Source organism: Pan troglodytes, chromosome 23 (genome assembly GCF_028858775.2).
Source record: "Pan troglodytes isolate AG18354 chromosome 23, NHGRI_mPanTro3-v2.0_pri, whole genome shotgun sequence".
NCBI classification, from domain to species: Eukaryota; Metazoa; Chordata; class Mammalia; order Primates; family Hominidae; genus Pan; species Pan troglodytes.
This window is the reverse complement of record NC_086016.1, coordinates 20,497,876-20,516,606: the sequence shown is the minus strand read 5'-3', so window position 1 is coordinate 20,516,606 and position 18,731 is coordinate 20,497,876. Positions and strand designations below refer to the sequence as shown.

General features: G+C 54.9%; 1 protein-coding gene and 1 pseudogene across 20 annotated transcripts in view; both read left to right on the top strand.

The window, feature by feature from the left end:
* MICAL3 (microtubule associated monooxygenase, calponin and LIM domain containing 3) overlaps positions 1 to 13,834 on the top strand; it is a 236,512-nt gene extending 222,678 nt beyond the window's left edge. For 12 of the 20 annotated variants that reach the window (XM_016939653.4, XM_063807712.1, XM_054675715.2 and 9 more), the window contains 4 exons: positions 7,709 to 7,774; positions 10,200 to 10,299; positions 10,430 to 10,503; positions 10,585 to 13,834. In XM_016939653.4, the coding sequence (XP_016795142.2) occupies positions 7,709 to 7,774; positions 10,200 to 10,299; positions 10,430 to 10,503; positions 10,585 to 10,769 (425 nt within the window). In that variant the 3' untranslated portion in view covers positions 10,770 to 13,834. The remainder of the gene's footprint in view (positions 1 to 7,708; positions 7,775 to 10,199; positions 10,300 to 10,429; positions 10,504 to 10,584) is intronic. The other 8 variants (XM_016939665.4, XM_063807714.1, XM_063807713.1 and 5 more) reach the window with 1 other exon arrangement.
* On the top strand, positions 11,978 to 13,741 carry LOC104003669 (uncharacterized; annotated as a pseudogene).
* Positions 13,835 to 18,731: the final 4,897 nt, after the last annotated feature.

Sequence of the window (18,731 nt, the reverse complement as noted above, 5' to 3'; positions counted from 1 at the left end):
TGGCCAGGCTGGTCTCCAACTCCTGACTTCAGGTGATCCGCCCGCCTCGGCCTCCCAAAGTGCTGGGATTACAGGCCTGAGCCACCGCGCCCAGCCCGCATCTCCTGCTTTCTTTACCCGCCCTTGCTCGAGTGAGAAGAGGTAGTGAGCTGCTTTCTCCTCTGGGTTCCCGGACTGCAGCTACTAGCTTTTTGGATTTAGAATTCCAGCAAGTTCCAGGGGGAAATGAAATAAATAGAAAAAGGAAACTCAGGATGCCTTGTGAATCACACAGTGCCCCACCACTGACACTCATAACCCTTTGAAGGTGGGCTCATCAGCTCATCACTTCCCCTTTCCCAGACCGTTATGCTGCGTAAATTCAAGACTTCTCGGGTTCTGCCCACCACGTGGGGGCTGCTGCTCGAAGGGGACATTCCCCACTGCAGGGAGTCTCTTGTGGACTTCAGGCCCTGTTCTCGCCACGCCCGTGAGGACGACGGCAATGCCAGAATTAGGTTTCTTTTCTGTTTCTGCTCTTGTGTCATTCTTAGAGCACTTAGTAATATTCGTTAATTGGAGGGAAAATCACCCTTTTGAGATCTGGAGCCTCATATGTAAAACCTGGTTGCCCTTGCCCCTCTGTGCCTGCCTCCCCAAAAGGCCACCCCGAAGCCCCATTTCTGTGCCATAGCACCCATCTCATTTCTCCCATGGGCAGAGCAAAGCTCCAAGCAGCCCTCGGAGCATTGGGAATGCCACCTCCTGTCCAGAGGGGCCAACTCCTACCCCTGCCCTGTGCTCTGTGTGTCACGCTCCAGGCTCTTTCAGTGGCTCTCAGTGAACTACCTAAAGGCTCTGAAAGTTCCTTTTTTCAGCCACAGAGTATAAAGAATGAAGATTTCCCTTCCTCACATAGCTGGACCTTGTGATTTCCAAAGAAATCATTAAAAAGACTCAAAACAACCCTTGGACCAGAGAGGAAGGGTCCCCAGGTGGCCACTCCCCTTCTTTCTTCTTCCCTGGGACCCAGCCTGCTTTATTGCACTAGAACAGACAGATGACTGGAAATCTAGAAGAAAACCACATTTCTTCTAAAACTGATTGAAAATACACACACATAATTTCTAGTTTTCAGGGACCTCATCTCTTGATTTATATGTCTCAAAGGAAATTTAAAGAACACAAAAGGTTTAGAAATGTAACATGAAGGACTGGAGGTGGCCTCTTGCTGTTGTGAGATGGAGGTGCAGGGACGCCAGCCCCTGCCCTTCTGAGCAGCCGTCTTCCTGTTCTCTCTCTGCTTCTCTGAGTTTCGTGTTGATAGGTTCTTGGTTTGCCTGACCAGTCCACCATCAGCTTGGTTCTGCGTTGCTTAGGAACTTTGGAACCTGCGAGGTTTCCCAACGCGTGTGTGTGTGTGTGTGTGTGTGTGTGTGTGTGTGTGTTTTAGAGCGAGGTTTCCCAACGCGCGCGTGTGTGTGTGTTTGTGTGTTTTAGATTGTAATTCTTACATGCATTTGTTTGTTTTTTTGCCTTCACTTTTCCTCCCAACCTGGAGCTTTATCTCTGCACTAAGTCTGTGTAGCACCAGGTGTCTCCCAGCCCCACTATGTGTATGCTAGACTGGGCCTGCCGGACCAGCCTCACCCTGTCATGACAGCTGCTTGCATGTCTGCAGTATTGCACACCAGCCAGCTGGGACCCCTGTCAGGGCCATGGTGTTTGTCATCGCCCGAGGTTTTAGACTGGACCTCAGCCTTGCAGTGCCAAGGCTGCCCCAGGCCAGGAGCATGGCATTGGTGGTGCCCACCAAATAGGCTTCCTGGGTTGGGGACTCAGAATAGCCAAGTGCCTTCTTGGTCAGCAATACATTTGGTCAGTCTTCCCTCACACTTCCCAGGCTGCATAACCTGAGCAAGGCAGAGTGGAAAATCTACGGTGGCCCCACTCCGTAAACCTGAGCCGCCAAGGAATTCCAGCCCTGAGCACTTTGCTTTGTGAAAGTTTTTGAGACAGGGTCTGGCTCTGTCACCCAGGCTGGAACCCACCCAGTGGCGCCATCTCCACTCACTGCAACCCCCACCTCCCGGGTTCAAGCAATTCTCCTGCCTCAGCCTCCTGAGTAGCTGGGACTACAGGCGTGCGCCACCACACCCAGCTAATTTTGTGTTTTTAGTAGAGACGGGGTTTCACCGTGTTGGCCAGCCTGGTCTTGAACTCCAGACCTCAAGTGATCCACCTGTCTCGGCATCCCAAATGCTAGGATTACAGGTGTGAGCCACCGCACTTGGCTGCTTTCTGAAAGTTTAATCCAGTCAGTTGGGCATAGCCATGACAGGTAATGCCCCTTGTGTTTCCCAGGAAAAGGTGACAAAAGCTCTTTGGTGTCTCCGACAGGAGTTCAATAAAAAGGCATTGCTCTGGCCGGGCACGGTGGCTCACACCTGTAATCCCAGCACTTTGGGAGGCCGAGGCGGGCAGATCACAAGGTCAGGAGATCGAGACCATCCTGGCTAACATGGTGAAACCCCATCTCTACTAAAAATACAAAAAATTAGCCGGGTGTGGTGGCAGGCGCCTGTAGTCCCAGCTACTCAGGAGGCTGAGGCAGGAGAATGACGTGAACCCGGGAGGCGGAGCTTGCAGTGAGCCGAGATCGCGCCACTGCACTCCAGCCTGGGTGACAGAGGGAGACTCTGTCTCAAAAAAAAAAAAAAAAAAAGGCATTGCTCCAACACTATTTATCATTATAATATTTATGTTATTATTTATAGTGGTACTATATTTAGCAGTAAATATAGTGGCATCACCGCCAAAACAAGTGTGAGAAATGAGAGTCCAGAGAGTCCACCCTGGTAAGCTAAGGGCTGCACGTGGCTGCCCAGAGAGGCAGGAAAGTGGAGCCTCAAAATATGCCTGAGAATAAGCGAGCCTCTTTCCTGTCCCTGACGCCTTGGAGTGTGATCCTCAGAGACCAAAGGGAACTGAAAACCAAAAATGATCTCTATATATGCAGGATGTTCCAAAAGTGTGGCTGAAAGGGGAAGACGTTAACCTTGGGGCTCTACAGAGTTTGTGTGTGCGTGAAACACACAACAGCATATCAGAAGGGAGGGTGTGGGGCCAGCCTCCACCTCTTGAAAGGCTGGTATTCTAAAACGCTTGCAAGCTGATTATTTGGGATTCTGTATTTTCACGTGGAAATACAGTTGTAAATGGTGGCTCGGCTCATAAAAAGCCCATTTTCCTCATTACACCTCTGTGTGTGGTACTAGTCTGGTGACACTCCAGGACCTAACCCGTGTTCCCTGGGGAAATGCAGCATTCCAGGCTGGGGCCTCTGGGCTCTAGAAGTCTCCCTCATTGGCCCTCTTTTGGTCTGCTGGACACTGCTTTAGGGACCTCCCCAGCTCTGTGGTGATGGTGCCTTTGTCCAACCAGGGGGAGCTGGGAGCCTGTCTAGTGGGCAGAGGTGGATACCAAGATGAGGCAGGTCCCCGGGGCCAGTTGTCCAGCAGGCCTGGAGGACGGCCCACCGACGTGCCTGCCAAGGCAGGTCCCCAGGGCCAGTTGTCTAGCAGGCCTGGAGGACGGCCCGGCGACGTGCCTGCCGAGGCAGGTCCCCGGGGCCAGTTGTCCAGCAGGCCTGGAGGACGGCCCGCCGATGTGCCTGCCCGCTGTGGCTGTGCCCACCTCTGCGCCCTCTGCTGGCTGCCACATGGTTAGCGTTGGTGGCCGGTGCATTTGGGGTGCTCAGTAAACATTTCTGGCATAAATTATTAGTCTCCCGCATCATCCTTACCACAGGCCATGATTCATGTATGATATTGCTGTTTTTGATATCAGCATCCATGTAGAAGCCAGTGGGTTAAATAGAACCAGGCAGAATTGAATGATTGAGTCGGAAATGCAGAGCATCAAGCCAGCACCCACCGCCACACAGATTGTCACTGGTGGTTGTCGGGCTATGAACAGAGTTGGGCCTTTGTCTTGGCCCCTCTGGGCTATTATTACTTATTTATTTATTTTTTAGAGATAGGGTCTCACTCACCCAGGCTGGAGTGCAGTGGTGCAGTCACGGCTCTCTGCAGCCTTGACCTCCCGGGCTCAAGCAGCCCTCCCACCGTAGCCTCCTGAGTAGCTGGGACTATAGATACTCACACTACCACACCCAGCTAATTGTTGTAGAGACAGGGTCTCACTGCATTGCCCAGGCTGGTCTCGAACTCCTGGGTTCAGCAGTCATCTCACCCTCACCTCCCAAAGTGCTGGGATCACAGGTGTGAGCCCCCGTACCTCCGAGCTTTCTGACCGTATCCTCACTAATCCTTGTGAGCAAGGCACTCAAGCCTCTGCTCCCCGGTCTCAGGGCTATAGCTCTTGGATTTCGAGTACCAGAAGGACTAAGGTAGGCCCTGCCTGCCTTCCAGATGACCATCTAGGTTCAGTGCGTGGGCTCATCTGCTTGCTTGTTTTTCCAGCTGCCCGGGTGTCTTATTGATGCAGTGTGCCAAGGTGAAGAGTCTTGGTTGGAGAGAAGGTGGGAATATAGAAGTACAAGTACAGAGAAGGGGACCTGCCCTACAGCTGGCCACTCTTTCCCCCACCCTGTTGGCCATTCTACCCCACACTGGGTCTTGGGCCCATGAGAGGCAGGGCCTGGAGTGAGGTGCTCAGGTGCGCTAAGGGCCAGGTGGTAGTGTAGGGGGTACCCCGACTTAGGAAGGCCAGGCCTGGATTCAGGTCCTGCCTTCACTGTCTCCCCAGGCACAGACAAAACAGACTCTACTTACCCTCTCAGGGCCTCTTCAGAAGACGAGGCAGGAAGGGACGTCGGGCCTCCCTTCCAGGTGTGACATTCTGATCAGGGTCTGTGGGACTGCTCTTCCTTGAGCTGCCTGAGACGCCAGCATTTGTTACATTTGCCTGGAGCCTGTGTTGAAGAGGGCAAGCTCTGAGTTCAGAGTGGGCAAGAAGATTTGGCTTCTTTTCCAGGCTCTGCCACACTTAACTCCTTTGAGCCTCAGAACCCTCATTTGAATTTGCCCATCCTGGCAGCCACACCTGGCCGGTGTGAGGATCACGTGGGTGGTGCATGCGAGGGCGCCCTGAAGCTGGAGAGTGCCATCCGTGCCCATCTCACGCGCTGCCCTGGACAGGCCTCATTCCCTGGTGGTGTACTGTTGCTTTTTGAAATTTGGTGACAGGCACTGCCTGCCCGCCAGGTATCAAGCGAGTGGCACTAAAGAGCCACCCCTGGGTCACACGTCCAAAGGAAGTGCTGCTTCAGAGGGAAAGATGGAGCAGATGTGCCCCCGAGTGTTGGGGACGCAGCAGAGTGCTCCAGGGAGGAGGGGTCCTCTGACCAGGACCCGCTCACTGCTCGGGAGCTCAGGAGGGGTGGCCAGCGCCCAGGGCATGCAGGAGTGCTTTGAGAAGTGGTAAATTATAGCACCTGTTAGCAACAGATGGAAACCCGTTACCCTGATGTTGAGAAAAACCAAAAAACTTCCATTTGCCAGAAGCTTGACAGCGTCTTTGTTCTTAGAACCAGTGAACCAAGTCTTCTATTTCTTACATCCCCCTAAAAGGCAAAGCATTTACTATAAACCCCCCACCCCCGCCCCATGCATGCTCAGTCAGGTTCCAGTCGGGTGGAACTCCCCTTGTTGGATTGGTTTTTCCCTTCCACTTCTTCTTTTGAAAATTGTATTGATTGGGCATTTTTTCTGATTATAAAAGTAGCCTCGCCCGTTGTGGAAGTGTGGAGCGTACAGGGAAGTCCGAAGGTAGCGGCCCCGCAGCGCAGCTCGGACTCACCGGCCGCTCACACGCGCTTCTGCCTCTTGCTAGGAGAAAGCCTTTTTGGCTTCTTTAAATGCTTGCTTTACCTGATGCTCCCTTTTTCTAATTTCATTTCCTAATTCTGTTCCCAGTATTCTGTTATATTGTTCTCTGTGTTGGGAAGGGCGTATGAGGATGTGGCCTACATAAAAACAGCTGAAAGCTGTATTTTGTGCTGTCCGGAAAGCAGAAACACGTGTTGTAATTATTACCCGAGCAGGCGCCTGCCTCTTCCTTTTGGATGTGTTTGGTTGTGTATCACATGGACGCTGTTCCGCTCCACAGCATGGCCTATTCACCTGTGACACCAGTCCCAGGAGGTGGCAGGGACTGTTCACTGACGTATTTGATGGGATTCATCCAGGTGTTCCAAGCCTCAAGACAGACTACACTTTGAAGCCGAGGTTGACTGTAGGTCGGCTGTAAGGCACAGTGTATTGTTGAGGAAAGAAATCCTCCCTCGTACCCATGCATTCGGCCGGCTGTGCCGTGTGTGCTTAGCACACTGGGTACACTCAGCATTTCACACGTGTGCACACTGTCCCTGGCTTTGGTTTTGAAGTTGTACCCAATAGCAGATTCAGTGTGCCCAAGGTACGCCACGCTGGAAGGGTTCAAAGACAGAAAACACCTGTATTCATGCAGCTGCACCGCTGAGCGGCCTCTCAGCCAGCTGTTTGTCTTGTTGGCCTTCTGTTGAGTAAAACAAGGCCATTTCTTCAACCCTGTTCTCTCTGTAAACCACACACTGCCCTCCCCGCGGGCCGAGGCCCCGTGTCTTCCTGGGCTCTGTTGTCCCTGTGTGTGCTCTGTGGTTCTGTGATGGTCCCTTGCCAAACTCCTCTCCCTCGTCCTTGAGTAGCCATCAGACCCCAGATCTAGAGATGTCTCTCTGCACACTGTCTCTCGATGCCCCGTCAGCACTCCTCCCAGCATCGTTCCTGTAAGTTTTGGTGTGTCCTGTCAGCTCACCCCTTTGGTCTCACAATCCAGAGTGTGACAGCCCCCAGCTGCAGCATGGGGTCCCTGCACAGCCATAGAAGGGCCAGAAGGAAAGGGGGTGGTTGGCTCTCCCTGTTCCTGGGGGAGAGAGGGGACAGTGACACGGAGGGGTGGAAGTCACCTCTGTGTTTGTACATTTCCCCAAAATTGTCCTGGCTCAGAATTTGAAGGAGCGCAGGTGTGAGCGTCCTGGAGGCCCGTCACAGGATGGCGTGCTGCCCCCACAGATTCAGAGGCCCCTCCTTGCCCTGCACTTGTCAAGGCCAGCTTTGCCTCAGGCACATACCTGTGGTGACATCTTAGAGGATTCCACGTGGGTCTGGGAGGTGACCCCAGGTTGTCACCTGCAAGCCTGGAAGCCATGTTGGCCACTTATTGAATGCAGTCTGTCTCAGAGCCAGGCAGACCTATCCAGGGGCTTTGAGGAGGGGGCCCAAGGCCCCAAAGGCCCTGGTATGACAACCCAGATGCCACTGCCCTCCTGATAAGGAGTAGAGGCAGGAGGGCCCTATGGCCCGAGTGCTGCCGTCATCGTGTAGGGAACACATCATCCCTCTTGGAGGAATCCACGCTGTGGCTCTGGCCCCACGCCCCCTCTGTGATGCTGCCAGAGCTGGGTCTGCTCTTGTTCAGTTCCGTGCTGAAAAAAGGACTTAATTCATTTGTAGACTTGTTTCCCTTGTTTCTGCTTCTCCATTTCTTGTATTATTTTCTTTTCCTCCTGTTGTTCCTTTCTCACTTTTTATGCTTTTTGTCCTCTGCTTGTTTTTATTCCACCTTCTCCCTGTCCCTCTCCACTTCCAAATTCCTGCTCCTCTCCTCCTCTTCCTTTTTTGTCTTTCTCCGTCTCCTCCTCTTCCTTGCTTGGTCCCTTTTGAAGTTGAGCCCAGTGGCGGGACTCCACGACGTAGACCTCTCTCCTTCTGCCCTTGCTGTGTCCAGGAAGGTAACGTAACCTCGCCAACCCCATCCCCACTGCCTCGGAGGGGGTGTAGCAACACTAGTCAAACACAGAGCCAGAACCCACCTACCTCTCTCTCTTTCTTTCTCTCTGACCCTCAATAGTCCTGTTACAAAATGTCATGAGTCTGTGGCAGTTTCTAAAGGTACAGTATCCCTTTGACTGTCTATGGGGAGGACCAGGGTGCAGAGTAAAGCCAGAGAGCCTCCAGGTCTGGGTCCTTCAGGGCTGCAGCATTGGCTGGCCCTTCGTGGCTGGGGCTTTAAGTCTCAGATCCATCAGATAGAGGGGCAGGGATGCAGGTGAGGAGCCTCCCGCCTGCGTGCAGCAATTTGGATGGGAGAGTCAAGGAATACTGTCCTTACAAAGACTGATCTACACCAGTGCCCTCGGGCCCCTTTCCAAACAACCACTGAAAGCAAACCTCTCTATCTCGTGTCTTGCTGAGTGTGTGTGTTTTAAGTTTGTCTGATTTGAAGTCTGTTGTGGTGATAAGATTGTCGTTGAAAGGCATGTGGGGGGTGTGGCCGTGACTAACCCTGCTAACTCTTACCTGCCGTCCACAGCGCTCACCCGACTCTCGCTCACACACCACAGCCCCTGCCCGGCGGCCGTGGGCGAGCTCTCCATAGCTAGTGAGCGCTGTCCGCACGTCTCCGGTGGCATTTTCTGTATCTTCGTGGGGAGGTGGGCAGCGGGAGAGACTCCCTGGTGCCGCCGTGTTCGGGCGCACTGGACAGCTTGCATGCCTCGGGCCCCTCCTCCACGGCCATGTGGGCACATTGTGCAGAGACGCTCCGAAAGCAATGCATGGAACTGAGTGGGGGCTGGCTTAAAGGCCAAGACCCAAGCCTATTGGATTGGGTGAGGAGAGCGCTGGTCCCCTGACCCTCAGGCACACACTCCACAGTTGCAGGCTGGACAGGCTGGGGGGTTTCCGTCCTTCAGAGGAGGCTCAGGGGCAGGAACCCCCTTGGGAGCAGAACCGCATGTGCACTAGGGCACAGTACAGACACTAACCCCTGCTTGTTGAACATGGTGCATTTCTGCCTCCTTGGTGTGGCCACTGGGTAGAGACTAACTGTCTAGCAGACACCACTGCAGATAAGAGATGTGTCTGTGTACCGTATGCCAGAAAGGCAGGTGGAGAAAGGCAGCTAGCAGTGAGGGAGGACTCGGGCTGTGGCTGGCCCTTCTGAGGCTGTGTTCCTCACACTCCTGGGCTTGTCTTAACTGGCCTAGAACGCCCCCTGCCAAGGGACGCAGAGAGTGCAAGGGCCTCTGAAAGATGTCCCCGTCTAGTGCCCCTTAACCTGAGGCCCATGGATGGACCCCAGGAAGCCCAGGAGCAGCTTGGAACTCTGCATCAAATGGTTTGCTCTGCACACATAAGCATTTTTCTAGGAAGAGAGTACCTAGCTTTTATGAGATTCTCAAAGTGGTTTGTAATCCAAAAATATTGAAGAGCCACTGACACAGCATGTATTTTAGGCAGGACCACACTTTTGCCATGAACTTCTGTGCTCCAAGGAAAAGGACCTTATTCTCTCCTTGGGTGGCTTGGTCCCTTGGAGACTTCTTCCTTCTGTCCTCCTGCCACAGTGAGGCCCAGCGGTCAGGCCGTCCCTGGGGGAGGTTTGGTATCGGCACCTGTTGGTTCAGGCAGCCTGAGCTAGCAGGCAGCCACCAGACACAGGCATTCTGTTGGATTGGACCAGGGCAGGGCGTGGCCACCTCCTTCCATCCCCAGGGGCTGCTAGTGTTTCTCTGCTCTTGGTGAGAAACCCTGCGGCCATCCTGAGATGCCCTGCATCGACCTTGCGGGATCCAGCGGGAGAGCATCCAGAAGCTTGATAGGCCACAAGTTAAGGGGTGGTGTCTTCTCTTCCTGGTCAGGAGGTAAACAAATGACAAGGCATCTATTCTGGTGGCCCCTGGAGAGGGGCAGTAGCCCAAGAAAGAGCTGAGTTAAATGAGCATGACCTGAGGGCAGGGTGCAGTTTACAAATTCACATTTGTCTCGTTTACAAGACGGGTTTCCTCCAAGGAGACCTAGTACATAGCAAGTGCCAAATAAACATTGAGTGGCAAAAAAGAGGGAAAGCAATGTAAGTCATCCTAAGAGAGCACACAGAGCAGGAGGGGTAGAAACCAGCCCCGGGGAGGGCAAGGTCCCCACTGGCGAGGTTGCAGACCGGGTGAACAGGGATGGCAGGACACGGGAAAGCGCAGGCCCCGGGAAGGGGGACGCCAGGGCCCTATGGCTGCAGGCAAACCTTGGGCCTGGCTTGGGAGTGGAAGTTCCGGCAGCATCTTGCTCGGCCCTCTTTGCACATTTGCCCCGTGTGATTCCTGCGGGCCAGGGTGGGCGCGGCACTCCCTGCACCCGACACAAGCGTTCTCTCGGCAGGCATGGGCAAGAAGGACGACCCCAAGCTGATGCAGGAGTGGTTCAAGCTAGTGCAGGAGAAGAACGCCATGGTGCGCTACGAGTCGGAGCTGATGATCTTGTGAGTGGCCTTGGGTAGGGGGCGTCGGCGCTATGCTTGTCACAGCAGGCATGGAGGTCCTTCCGGATTTGGGGGTGAGGGGTGGTCCCCAATCACTGTGGCTTGTCTCCCTCCTGCCCTGCCTCCTCAGTGCCCGGGAGCTGGAGCTGGAAGACCGGCAGAGTCGACTGCAGCAGGAGCTCCGGGAACGCATGGCAGTGGAAGGTGAGTGGGGTAAGGCACCCATGGAGGCCAGGGTGGGTGCCACCTCCAGGCCCCTCACCTCATGCCTTCTTCTCCTTCAAGATCACCTTAAGACTGAGGAGGAGCTGTCAGAAGAGAAGCAGATTCTCAATGAGATGCTGGAGGTGGTGGAGCAGAGAGACTCACTGGTGGCGCTGCTGGAGGAGCAGCGGCTCCGGGAGAGAGAGGAGGACAAGGACCTGGAGGCTGCCATGTTGTCCAAGGGCTTCAGCCTTAACTGGTCCTGAGCTCCCACCCAACGCTCCATTTTCTGTTGGCATCCGCCTGGCCAGGCAGTGGCATCCAAACCACCCGGAGCCTCGATCTGAGGAGGCCTGGCACCTCCTTGGAGTTTATGCTCAGATGCCCGTGTGCTGCTTGGAAAGTGGTCGAGTCCCGCGTGCAGTGGGGAGCCCCAGGTGACAGTGGTTATCTGAGACGGCTCCACCTCCTGGGAGGAGGCCCACCTGGACCTCCCACTCAGAGGAGGAGCACGGCGTGTATGGCATGACGCAGGGGACCACCCCGCGCGCTCCCTGAGGATGTGCTGGCTGTGCCCCTTTTTTCCACTGGCACATTTGGTAAGAGAGGGAAGCTGCTCCCCGTCAGAACCACAGTGCGCCGTGCGAGGGGCACTGTCTTCTTCATGCTCCCTGGAGCACCACCAAAGAAACGTAAACAATACCCCATGAAAGCAGGGTCAGGGGTCAGGGTGCGATCGAGACCCAGGATGGGGGCGTCCAGTCATGCCCACCCCAGCATCACAGGAGACATGGAGGTGCGGGCAGGCTCCTGAATTATTATGCAAATTAGGAGGACGCAGGAGGGGTCTGCCCTCCAGCCGAACACCACACACTGGACCCTAAGTGGCCAAATGCCTGGGCCGCTTGCTGGCTGTGGCCTGAGGCTTGTGGGTTGCTGCATTTTGCTTGTAGTTCACAACCATTTTGACACTGGAAAATGCTGACTTTGGGGGACAGGATGAGGCCCTACATTCTAAGCCCCCAGTTGGCAGACAGGCATTGTCCCTGTTCCACATTTATGTCGGGACAGGAGATGACCTTTTCCTCCGTGTTTTTCCTGTGTTTGCACATTGAAATGAAGCTGACAACCTGGCAAGACGCTCAGCCGCTTCAAACCCTTTTTGTCAATTAACTTATTTTTTAATACTTGAAAAGAAGTAACTTCGTTTGTATATCTTTACTAGAGGAACTGATCACCTGCGCCCGGGTGCGGGAGCCACAGCGGCATCTGGTGCGTCCTACGCGACCTGGTCCGGGGCTGCCCGGCGCTCGTCACGTGCATCTATTTATTAGCCTTTCTCTTCGTATCACTGGCCTGGCTGGCATCAGGGAGCTGCCCAGAACCCCTGCGTGGGTCCTCCTCACAGCTTTCTGTCCCCTCCTCCACCCGGTGCCTGCCTCACCCTGGCGCTAGACCATCTGGACCACTCGTGATGAGGGTGCATTTCCGTTCTGTTTTGGGCCAGGCCAACAGCAGAGCTGCCACTCTCACCCTCCCAATGAGAATTCCGGCTCCGCAGAACTCGCCCTTGTCTCAGTTTGGGGGCCAGGGCATCACCTTCCTTCGCACATATGTTAAAGAAGGTTTCAGCATGGGCCCTCATCCACACAGGCCAAGAGGGTGCAAGGTGGGACCCTGGAATCATGTGGCTGGTGAGAATTCCCTCCTCCCAGCCTAAGATTCACCCAGACGGAAACGTGAGTGCTGCAGTGGATGCTGGGATGCAGGCTGGTGCCTCTCAAGCAGATCAGCGACTCCCGCCCTTCCTTCCGAAGGCGACGGGCACCTGCCTTGTGCCGGATCTTCATGGGGACGTAAAGGGCGAGCCCCGAATCACTAGCTCCTATAGCCAAACCGTTCCTTTCTCACGGTTCCGCACCAGCCTGGCTGTGTACAGCTCATCAAGCCATTGAGCTAATCGGGGTGGGGTGCTTGTCCATCAAAGCAGTTAGCACATAGCCCAGTGAGGAGCCATCCGGACCAGACCCGCCTGCCAGGGCGCTCCAGCCGCCTGCCGCCTCCGTGGGCTGGGGCCAGCTGGGAGCAGAGGCCTGGCCCCTCCAAGGTGTCCCGCAGTGGAGCAGGCTGAGTGGCTGCGCTGACCACACTGTGCCTCAACTTGAACATTCATCCCAGCTGCAAAGGAGCAAAGAACCTGTGTCATCCTTGTCTGTCCAGAAGCTGCCATCTCTCTCCCATGCACATCCGGGAGATAACGCCGCTAGTGGCCGCCACAGCGCTGATTCTCCACCTGTTCTCACGTGAGGCAAAGGTCTCCTTTTCTTTTCTCTTTACTTAAAAAAGGGGAGAGGAGGGTTTCTAGATTCCATCTTCAAACCCCAGTCGTCCCGTAAAATTGGACGTGGGAAAAGACCTTCACTGCCTGCGTGGCCTTTCCCAGACCTCTCCTCGAATGCCACAAAACCGGTCCAGCCCCGGCAGAGCTGCCTTCGGCCCTTGTAGCTCCTGCTGGCCCCACAACAGGGAAACAGTTTGCAAAGTGGCTTGGAAGGAGTGTGGCCTAGGGATCTGCTATAAGTGGCGAGACGTAGCAGGAGAGCCCAGTGTCACCTTCTGGTCCTGGTCAGCCTTAACACTGTGGCATCCTCCACAGCACACACGGCAGCCTGCAGTCTGGAAGGCGGACCCGAGCCTTTGCAGAGAGGCGCCACAGAGCCGCAGGCCTGCACAGCAGCCCCAGCCTTCTGCTCCCGACTGTGAGGACACCCAGTTCTAGTAGAGCACTTTTTTTAAAGCTCCCATTTTGTAACCACTAGTTTGCGGTTGACTTGAGTACTCTGGTGACTTCCTGCGTCAAGCGTTCTCAAGCTGTGAGAATGTGCGCAGCTCCAGGCAGGTTTTCTCTCGGAGAGTTAAGTCTTCCCTTGAAGGCAGGGAAGCAGGATGGATACACATATATCACATGCATAAAACACCAGGCGCGGGAGCAGCCCAGACTCAAGGCTGACTAAACTGGAGGCTGAATACCGTGGAGTCCACATGCAGCTTCCCTGGAGGGCAGGCCGGAGGCACTCCCGCCCCTGGGCTTGAGGATGCTGCACCCCGTGGGCTTCCAGGCCTGCCCAGATGATGCCTTCAGGCCTCTGCCCCTGGCGGCCATCCTCAGGCCGATTTTGACCAGCAATGATAGACTCTTCTTAACCCTTTCAAAATAAATTTTTCAGTGGGACAGAAAGGAGAGTTAAAAAACATTTTTTTAAAGGTGGTAACATCTGACCCACAAAGGGATTGGGTCTGTTTTATGCAAAATAAAAGTTTTTCAAATAAATAGTGTGTTTCTTAAGTCATTTTACTGTATTTTTCAGGTGGATGGTGTAGGTGCAAGGTATGGCGCATCTAGCTTGTGCCTGGGTGCGTGCAAGACGGTTTAAAGAATACATGGTTTTTTTAAGTTTGTGCTTTTTTTTAGTCCTCCATAATATCCTGGCTCAGCCACCAACTGCTGTCACTTGAGTAAATGTCTTAGACAGCCAAGTTTGAGAAGCAGCCACTCTTCAGACGAAGCCCCAGTAGCTTCTGGAAGGGAAGTGTGCTCTTTGAATTGGAGATACTCTGAGTCAGGGCGATGCTGTGGTCCTGGCAGCCCTCCTTCCAGCCCTGCCTGGCTCTGTCCTGCAGCACAGCTGACCCGGGAGTCCATGGCATGGGGTCTGCAGCACCCACGCCTAAACCTTTCAGATGTTTCAACGATCTCGAGGTCATTCAGTGTGTAGGGTCACTGCTCGTTAGCCTGAAAATTGTCCCCAGGAGATTACAGGGAACAGTCCTGGCCAGCTCCTCTTTCTTTGTTCTAAGAAGCCTCCGAGGCACGCTCCAGCTGTCTCTCTAACCCCTCCCTTGGTGTGTTGCATTGTTGGGAGCAGGGCTGACCCTGTGACCATCCAGGGGCGCCATGCAGGGAGGGAAAGACCGCAGGAGCTGTGTGCACGTGAGCCACACCGCCTACAGGCAGCTAGAAGCCACTCAGTGGAAGCTGGCTCCCAGTCCTTCCAGCTGCGTTCCCAGCTATTCCAGAACAAAGAAAGGCCTGGCTGGGACAAATGTGGGCGTGTCAGGTAGAACAGAGGACAAAAATGGATGAGCAGCTCAAAGTGCGTATCCTGTGGCCCTAGAGGACACCCCGTACAAGGAGAGCTGGGTCACTTGCCTGTTGGGAAAGGAAATGGGGCTTGGTAGTCACCTGACCCCCAGGCTCTTGTTCCTCAGAAGGGCTTGCTTGTCAGAGCTGCACCAGGCAGCCTTGGGCTGCAGTTCACAGCCACCTCGGGTGGCAGGAAATGATAAGTATTGCTTTAGGGAGGACACCAGAAAGGAAGGCTGCTGGGCCAGGCCAGTGCCACTGTCAGAAGCACACAAAAAGGCCACACGCCATGGTGCATGCCTGTAATCCCAGCACTTCTGGAGACCGAGGCATGAGGGTCACCTGAGGTCAGGAGTTCAAGACCAGCCTGGCCAATATGGCGAAACCACGTCTCTACTAAAAATACAAAAATTAGCTGGGTGTGGTGGCACACACCTGTAATCCCAGCTACTGGAGAGCCTGAGGCAAGAGAATTGCTTGAACGTGGGAGGTGGAGGTTGCAGTGAGCCAAGATTGTGCCACTGCACCCTGGGTGACAGTGAGACTCTGTCAAAAAAAAAAAAAAAAAGTATAGGCTTTATCATTTTTAAATTTTAAAAACTATTTTAAAACAAAAAACAAGAAGCTCTTCTTTCATGAACCACCACATCTAACAGCTCCAAAGTCCCTCCTGAACCCTGAATCCTCACATAGTCCCATCTTAAGAATCAGCCAAAAATGATGAAGGGACAAGACATGCCATTTTATTCCATTTTATAAGCTGGCCACACTGGCCCACGTACTAGACCCTCCCCTCTTCGTGTCCCCTGCTCGGATGACCTCCCCAGTGATGCCCAGTGAGGAGGGTGAGGCCATACTACCCAAAAACTGGCCGGGGGCTGGAGCCTCCTGCCGCATACAGCACAGGAGCCTATGAGACCAGGCCCATGGCCCTCCCAACAGCCTGTGGCTGCTCAGCTTCACCAGGAGCTTTTTCAGCAGCCTCTTCGTGTGCCCCCTGCCCCAAGGTCTTCCTGCAGCGGGGGCTTTGCCGGGGAAGGCAGAGGAGTCCAGTTGCTGTGGGTAGGCCACATGTGCCACAGCCACTGCCAGAGAAGCCACCTACTGCCAGGACGGAGGAGGGAGGCAGTCCCTGTGCTGCACACACAGCCCCTTTTCATGCCCCCGTGGCCTCCGAGCCACAGAGTGCACATCCAGTACTGGAGCAGGCTGTTTCCAGCTGTGGGGCCCGGGGTGGGGCCAGGGTGGGGTGGCTCAGGACTAGGTGGATGGGGCTGAGGGCCTCCCTGGACAGTCAACACCTGAACCGTGGTGAGGCTGCCAGTATTGAGTGGTCCCCAAAGTAGCCAGGGATAGCATCCTCCAGACGCGTAGGTGCGTGTGGAGCTACCTCGCGCAGCTGTGTGACACGAGACTGACTGAAGCTGCTGGTGTCTGCCCACCCACAAGAGGGCGGCAGGGAGCACAAGTTAGGTGAGCACCAGCTCAGTGTCCTGGCGGGATGTGTTCCTGTCTCTTCCCCCGACGTCAGCCTGGTCACAGCACTCACCTGGCCGGCGCCTCGCATTCCTCCCACCGACTTGGGACTGCTGACCAACTTAGGATGAGGGAGCACGTGGGAAGGCTGGAGGTTCCGGAGTCGGGGCCCGTGTAGATGCACAGATGCCTCCTGATGGGAGAACCCTAGGAGGACTCGGGAGGCAGCCCCCTGCAGCTTGAGGCCAGCCTCCCTGTTTCACGAACTTGCTGGGCCCCCGTGGAGTCCGTGTTCCCAGAGCGTTCAGCCGGCCCCATCGCCCCAGCCACCCCTCCACCCAGGCAGCAGGTCAGAGCTAGTGTCCCAGCAGCAGCTCCAGGGACAGGCCACGGGTCCCTGGGTCTTCACAAGGCCATCGTCAAGGATGAGGGATTTGTCCAGATGGGTGCTGGAGTGTCAGCGTTGAGGGGCTGCTCAACCCACAGGCACCCGGCCCAGCAGGCGAGAGGAGCCTCTCAGTGGTCAGCCCCCATGAGTGTCCAGGGCCTGCCTTTCTTTTCTTTTTTCTTTTCTTTTTTTTTTTTTTGGAGACACAGTTTTGCTCTTGTTGCCCAGGCTGGAGTGCAATGGCGCGATCTCGGCTCACCACAACCTCCGCCTCCCAAGTTCAAGTGATTCTCCTGCCTCAGCCTCCTGAGTAGCTGGGATTACAGGCACACGCCACCATGCCCGGCTAATTTTGTATTTTTAGTAGAGATGCGGTTTCTCCATGTTGGTCAGGCTGATCTCGAACTCCCGACCTCAGGTGGTCCGCCCACCTCAGCCTCCCAGAGTGCTGGGATTACAGGCGTGAGCCACTGCGCCTGGCCCAGGGCCTGCCCCTCTAGCCCCCGGTTGTCTCCCCAGCAGAGTGGCTGCCAGGTCTTTCTCGGGAGAAAAGGAGAGAGAGGCACCTGGCAGCCAGCAGCTCCCTTTCCCCAGTGGGTCTCACTTCTTTTAAAAATGTTTTTAGAGAATTAAATACCTTTCAAAAATGTATCTCGGACCAAACTTGTTCCCTCGGGGGGCTGGGATGCCTTCCACCCGGAGGCCCCAGCACAGGGACCACCTGCCCAGCCAGACCGCCTCAGCAGGCAGCTCCTGCAGGTCCCGACTCTCTCGGCTCCTCCATGGCCAGTCATTCCCGCCCGTCCCCTGCGCTCTGTGTCTGTAGCTGCTAAGTTGCCGCTGCTGGCTGGTAAGAGAATTCTTCCTGTCCTTCCCCTGGTGTGGCCATGTATTTTGACAAGAAAAGACAAGCAGGAAATTGTCTTTTTCCCCAAGCTTCTTGCCCACGTCAAGGGCAGGCCTGCTCCACCAGCATCTGCCACTGCTTTGTTATCTCGGAGCAATCGCGTGCAGCTAATGGGAGGGGTCTCTGCTGTTGGAGAGGGTGGGATGGGAGGAGTCTCAGAATCAAGATCCAGGCAAGATCAGGGATAAAAAAATTGGAAACCCACTTATTTCAAGCCAGGATTGTGATAAGAAGGACTTTGGTGAACAGCCCTAGGGTGAGGCCCACAAGCAGAAGCAATCGGATGGCACCAAAGACAGCACCGGCCCCCAGAACCCTGCAGAGCCTTGAGTAAGCGGGGAAGGCTTGCTGGCCTTCCCAGGCATGAGCATCCTATCCCTGGCCCCAGGGAGGGTGTAGTCTCTGCTCCCACCAGGTCAAGGTTTGGAGGAGGGTGAAGAACTTCGTGCATGAGACAAGGGGCATCAGAACAAGGTCCACCCCCAGCCTCCTCCCCCTAGCACCATCCTTTCCTCCTCCCTGGAGAGTCCTCCAAGGCCCCGGGGAGAACTAAAGCACAGCCACGCTCTTGGCAAGGCACCATGGCAGCAGAGCACGTAGGCGTAAGCACATGCGGTAGAGAGACTTGGTGTAGAGAAATAGAGATTAAGTAGGGCTAAGGCAGCTATAAACGTCATAGTTTTAGATGCATTTTCAGGTGCCAAAGAATTGCCCTTGGCTTTGAGAGCTGGACGGTGAGCTCAGCTGGGGCTGGGAGCCAGTGGCACCGTGTAGTACTGAAGCTTTCCCACACAGGGCCCAGGGGTGGCAGCGCCCCATCCAGGGAAGTCCCCTGGGTGGATCCACCATTCAAAACTTTCCTGTCCTTTTCCTCCACGCCAGCGGAGATACAGGCTAAGACTCCCTAATGCAGGATTTCCTTTGAGCATCATGTCGGCAAAGATTCCAAAATCTGAAAAATTGAAACACCTCTGGTCCCAAGCATTCTAGATAAAGGGATACACACCCACCTGAAGGCCCCCCCCGCTTCTCCATCAGCACCTCTAAAGATGATCCCAAGAGCCTTCATCCCTCTCTCCAGGAAGATCTTTTACTGGAGGCCACATGCCTGTGAGAACCAAGCGCTAGACCAGGCGTCTGCCTGGCTGGCTGATGCCGGATGCGGCTCTCCAAGCCTGTTTCTACCTTTGAACCAGGAAAAGAACATCCACTTCTCTGCCCCGTAAACAGATCCTAGACGCTGAGCACTTTGGGTTTTGTGGGGTGCTGGGCCATCCCTCTGTGGCTGCCTGAGTTGGTCCCATACAGGCATC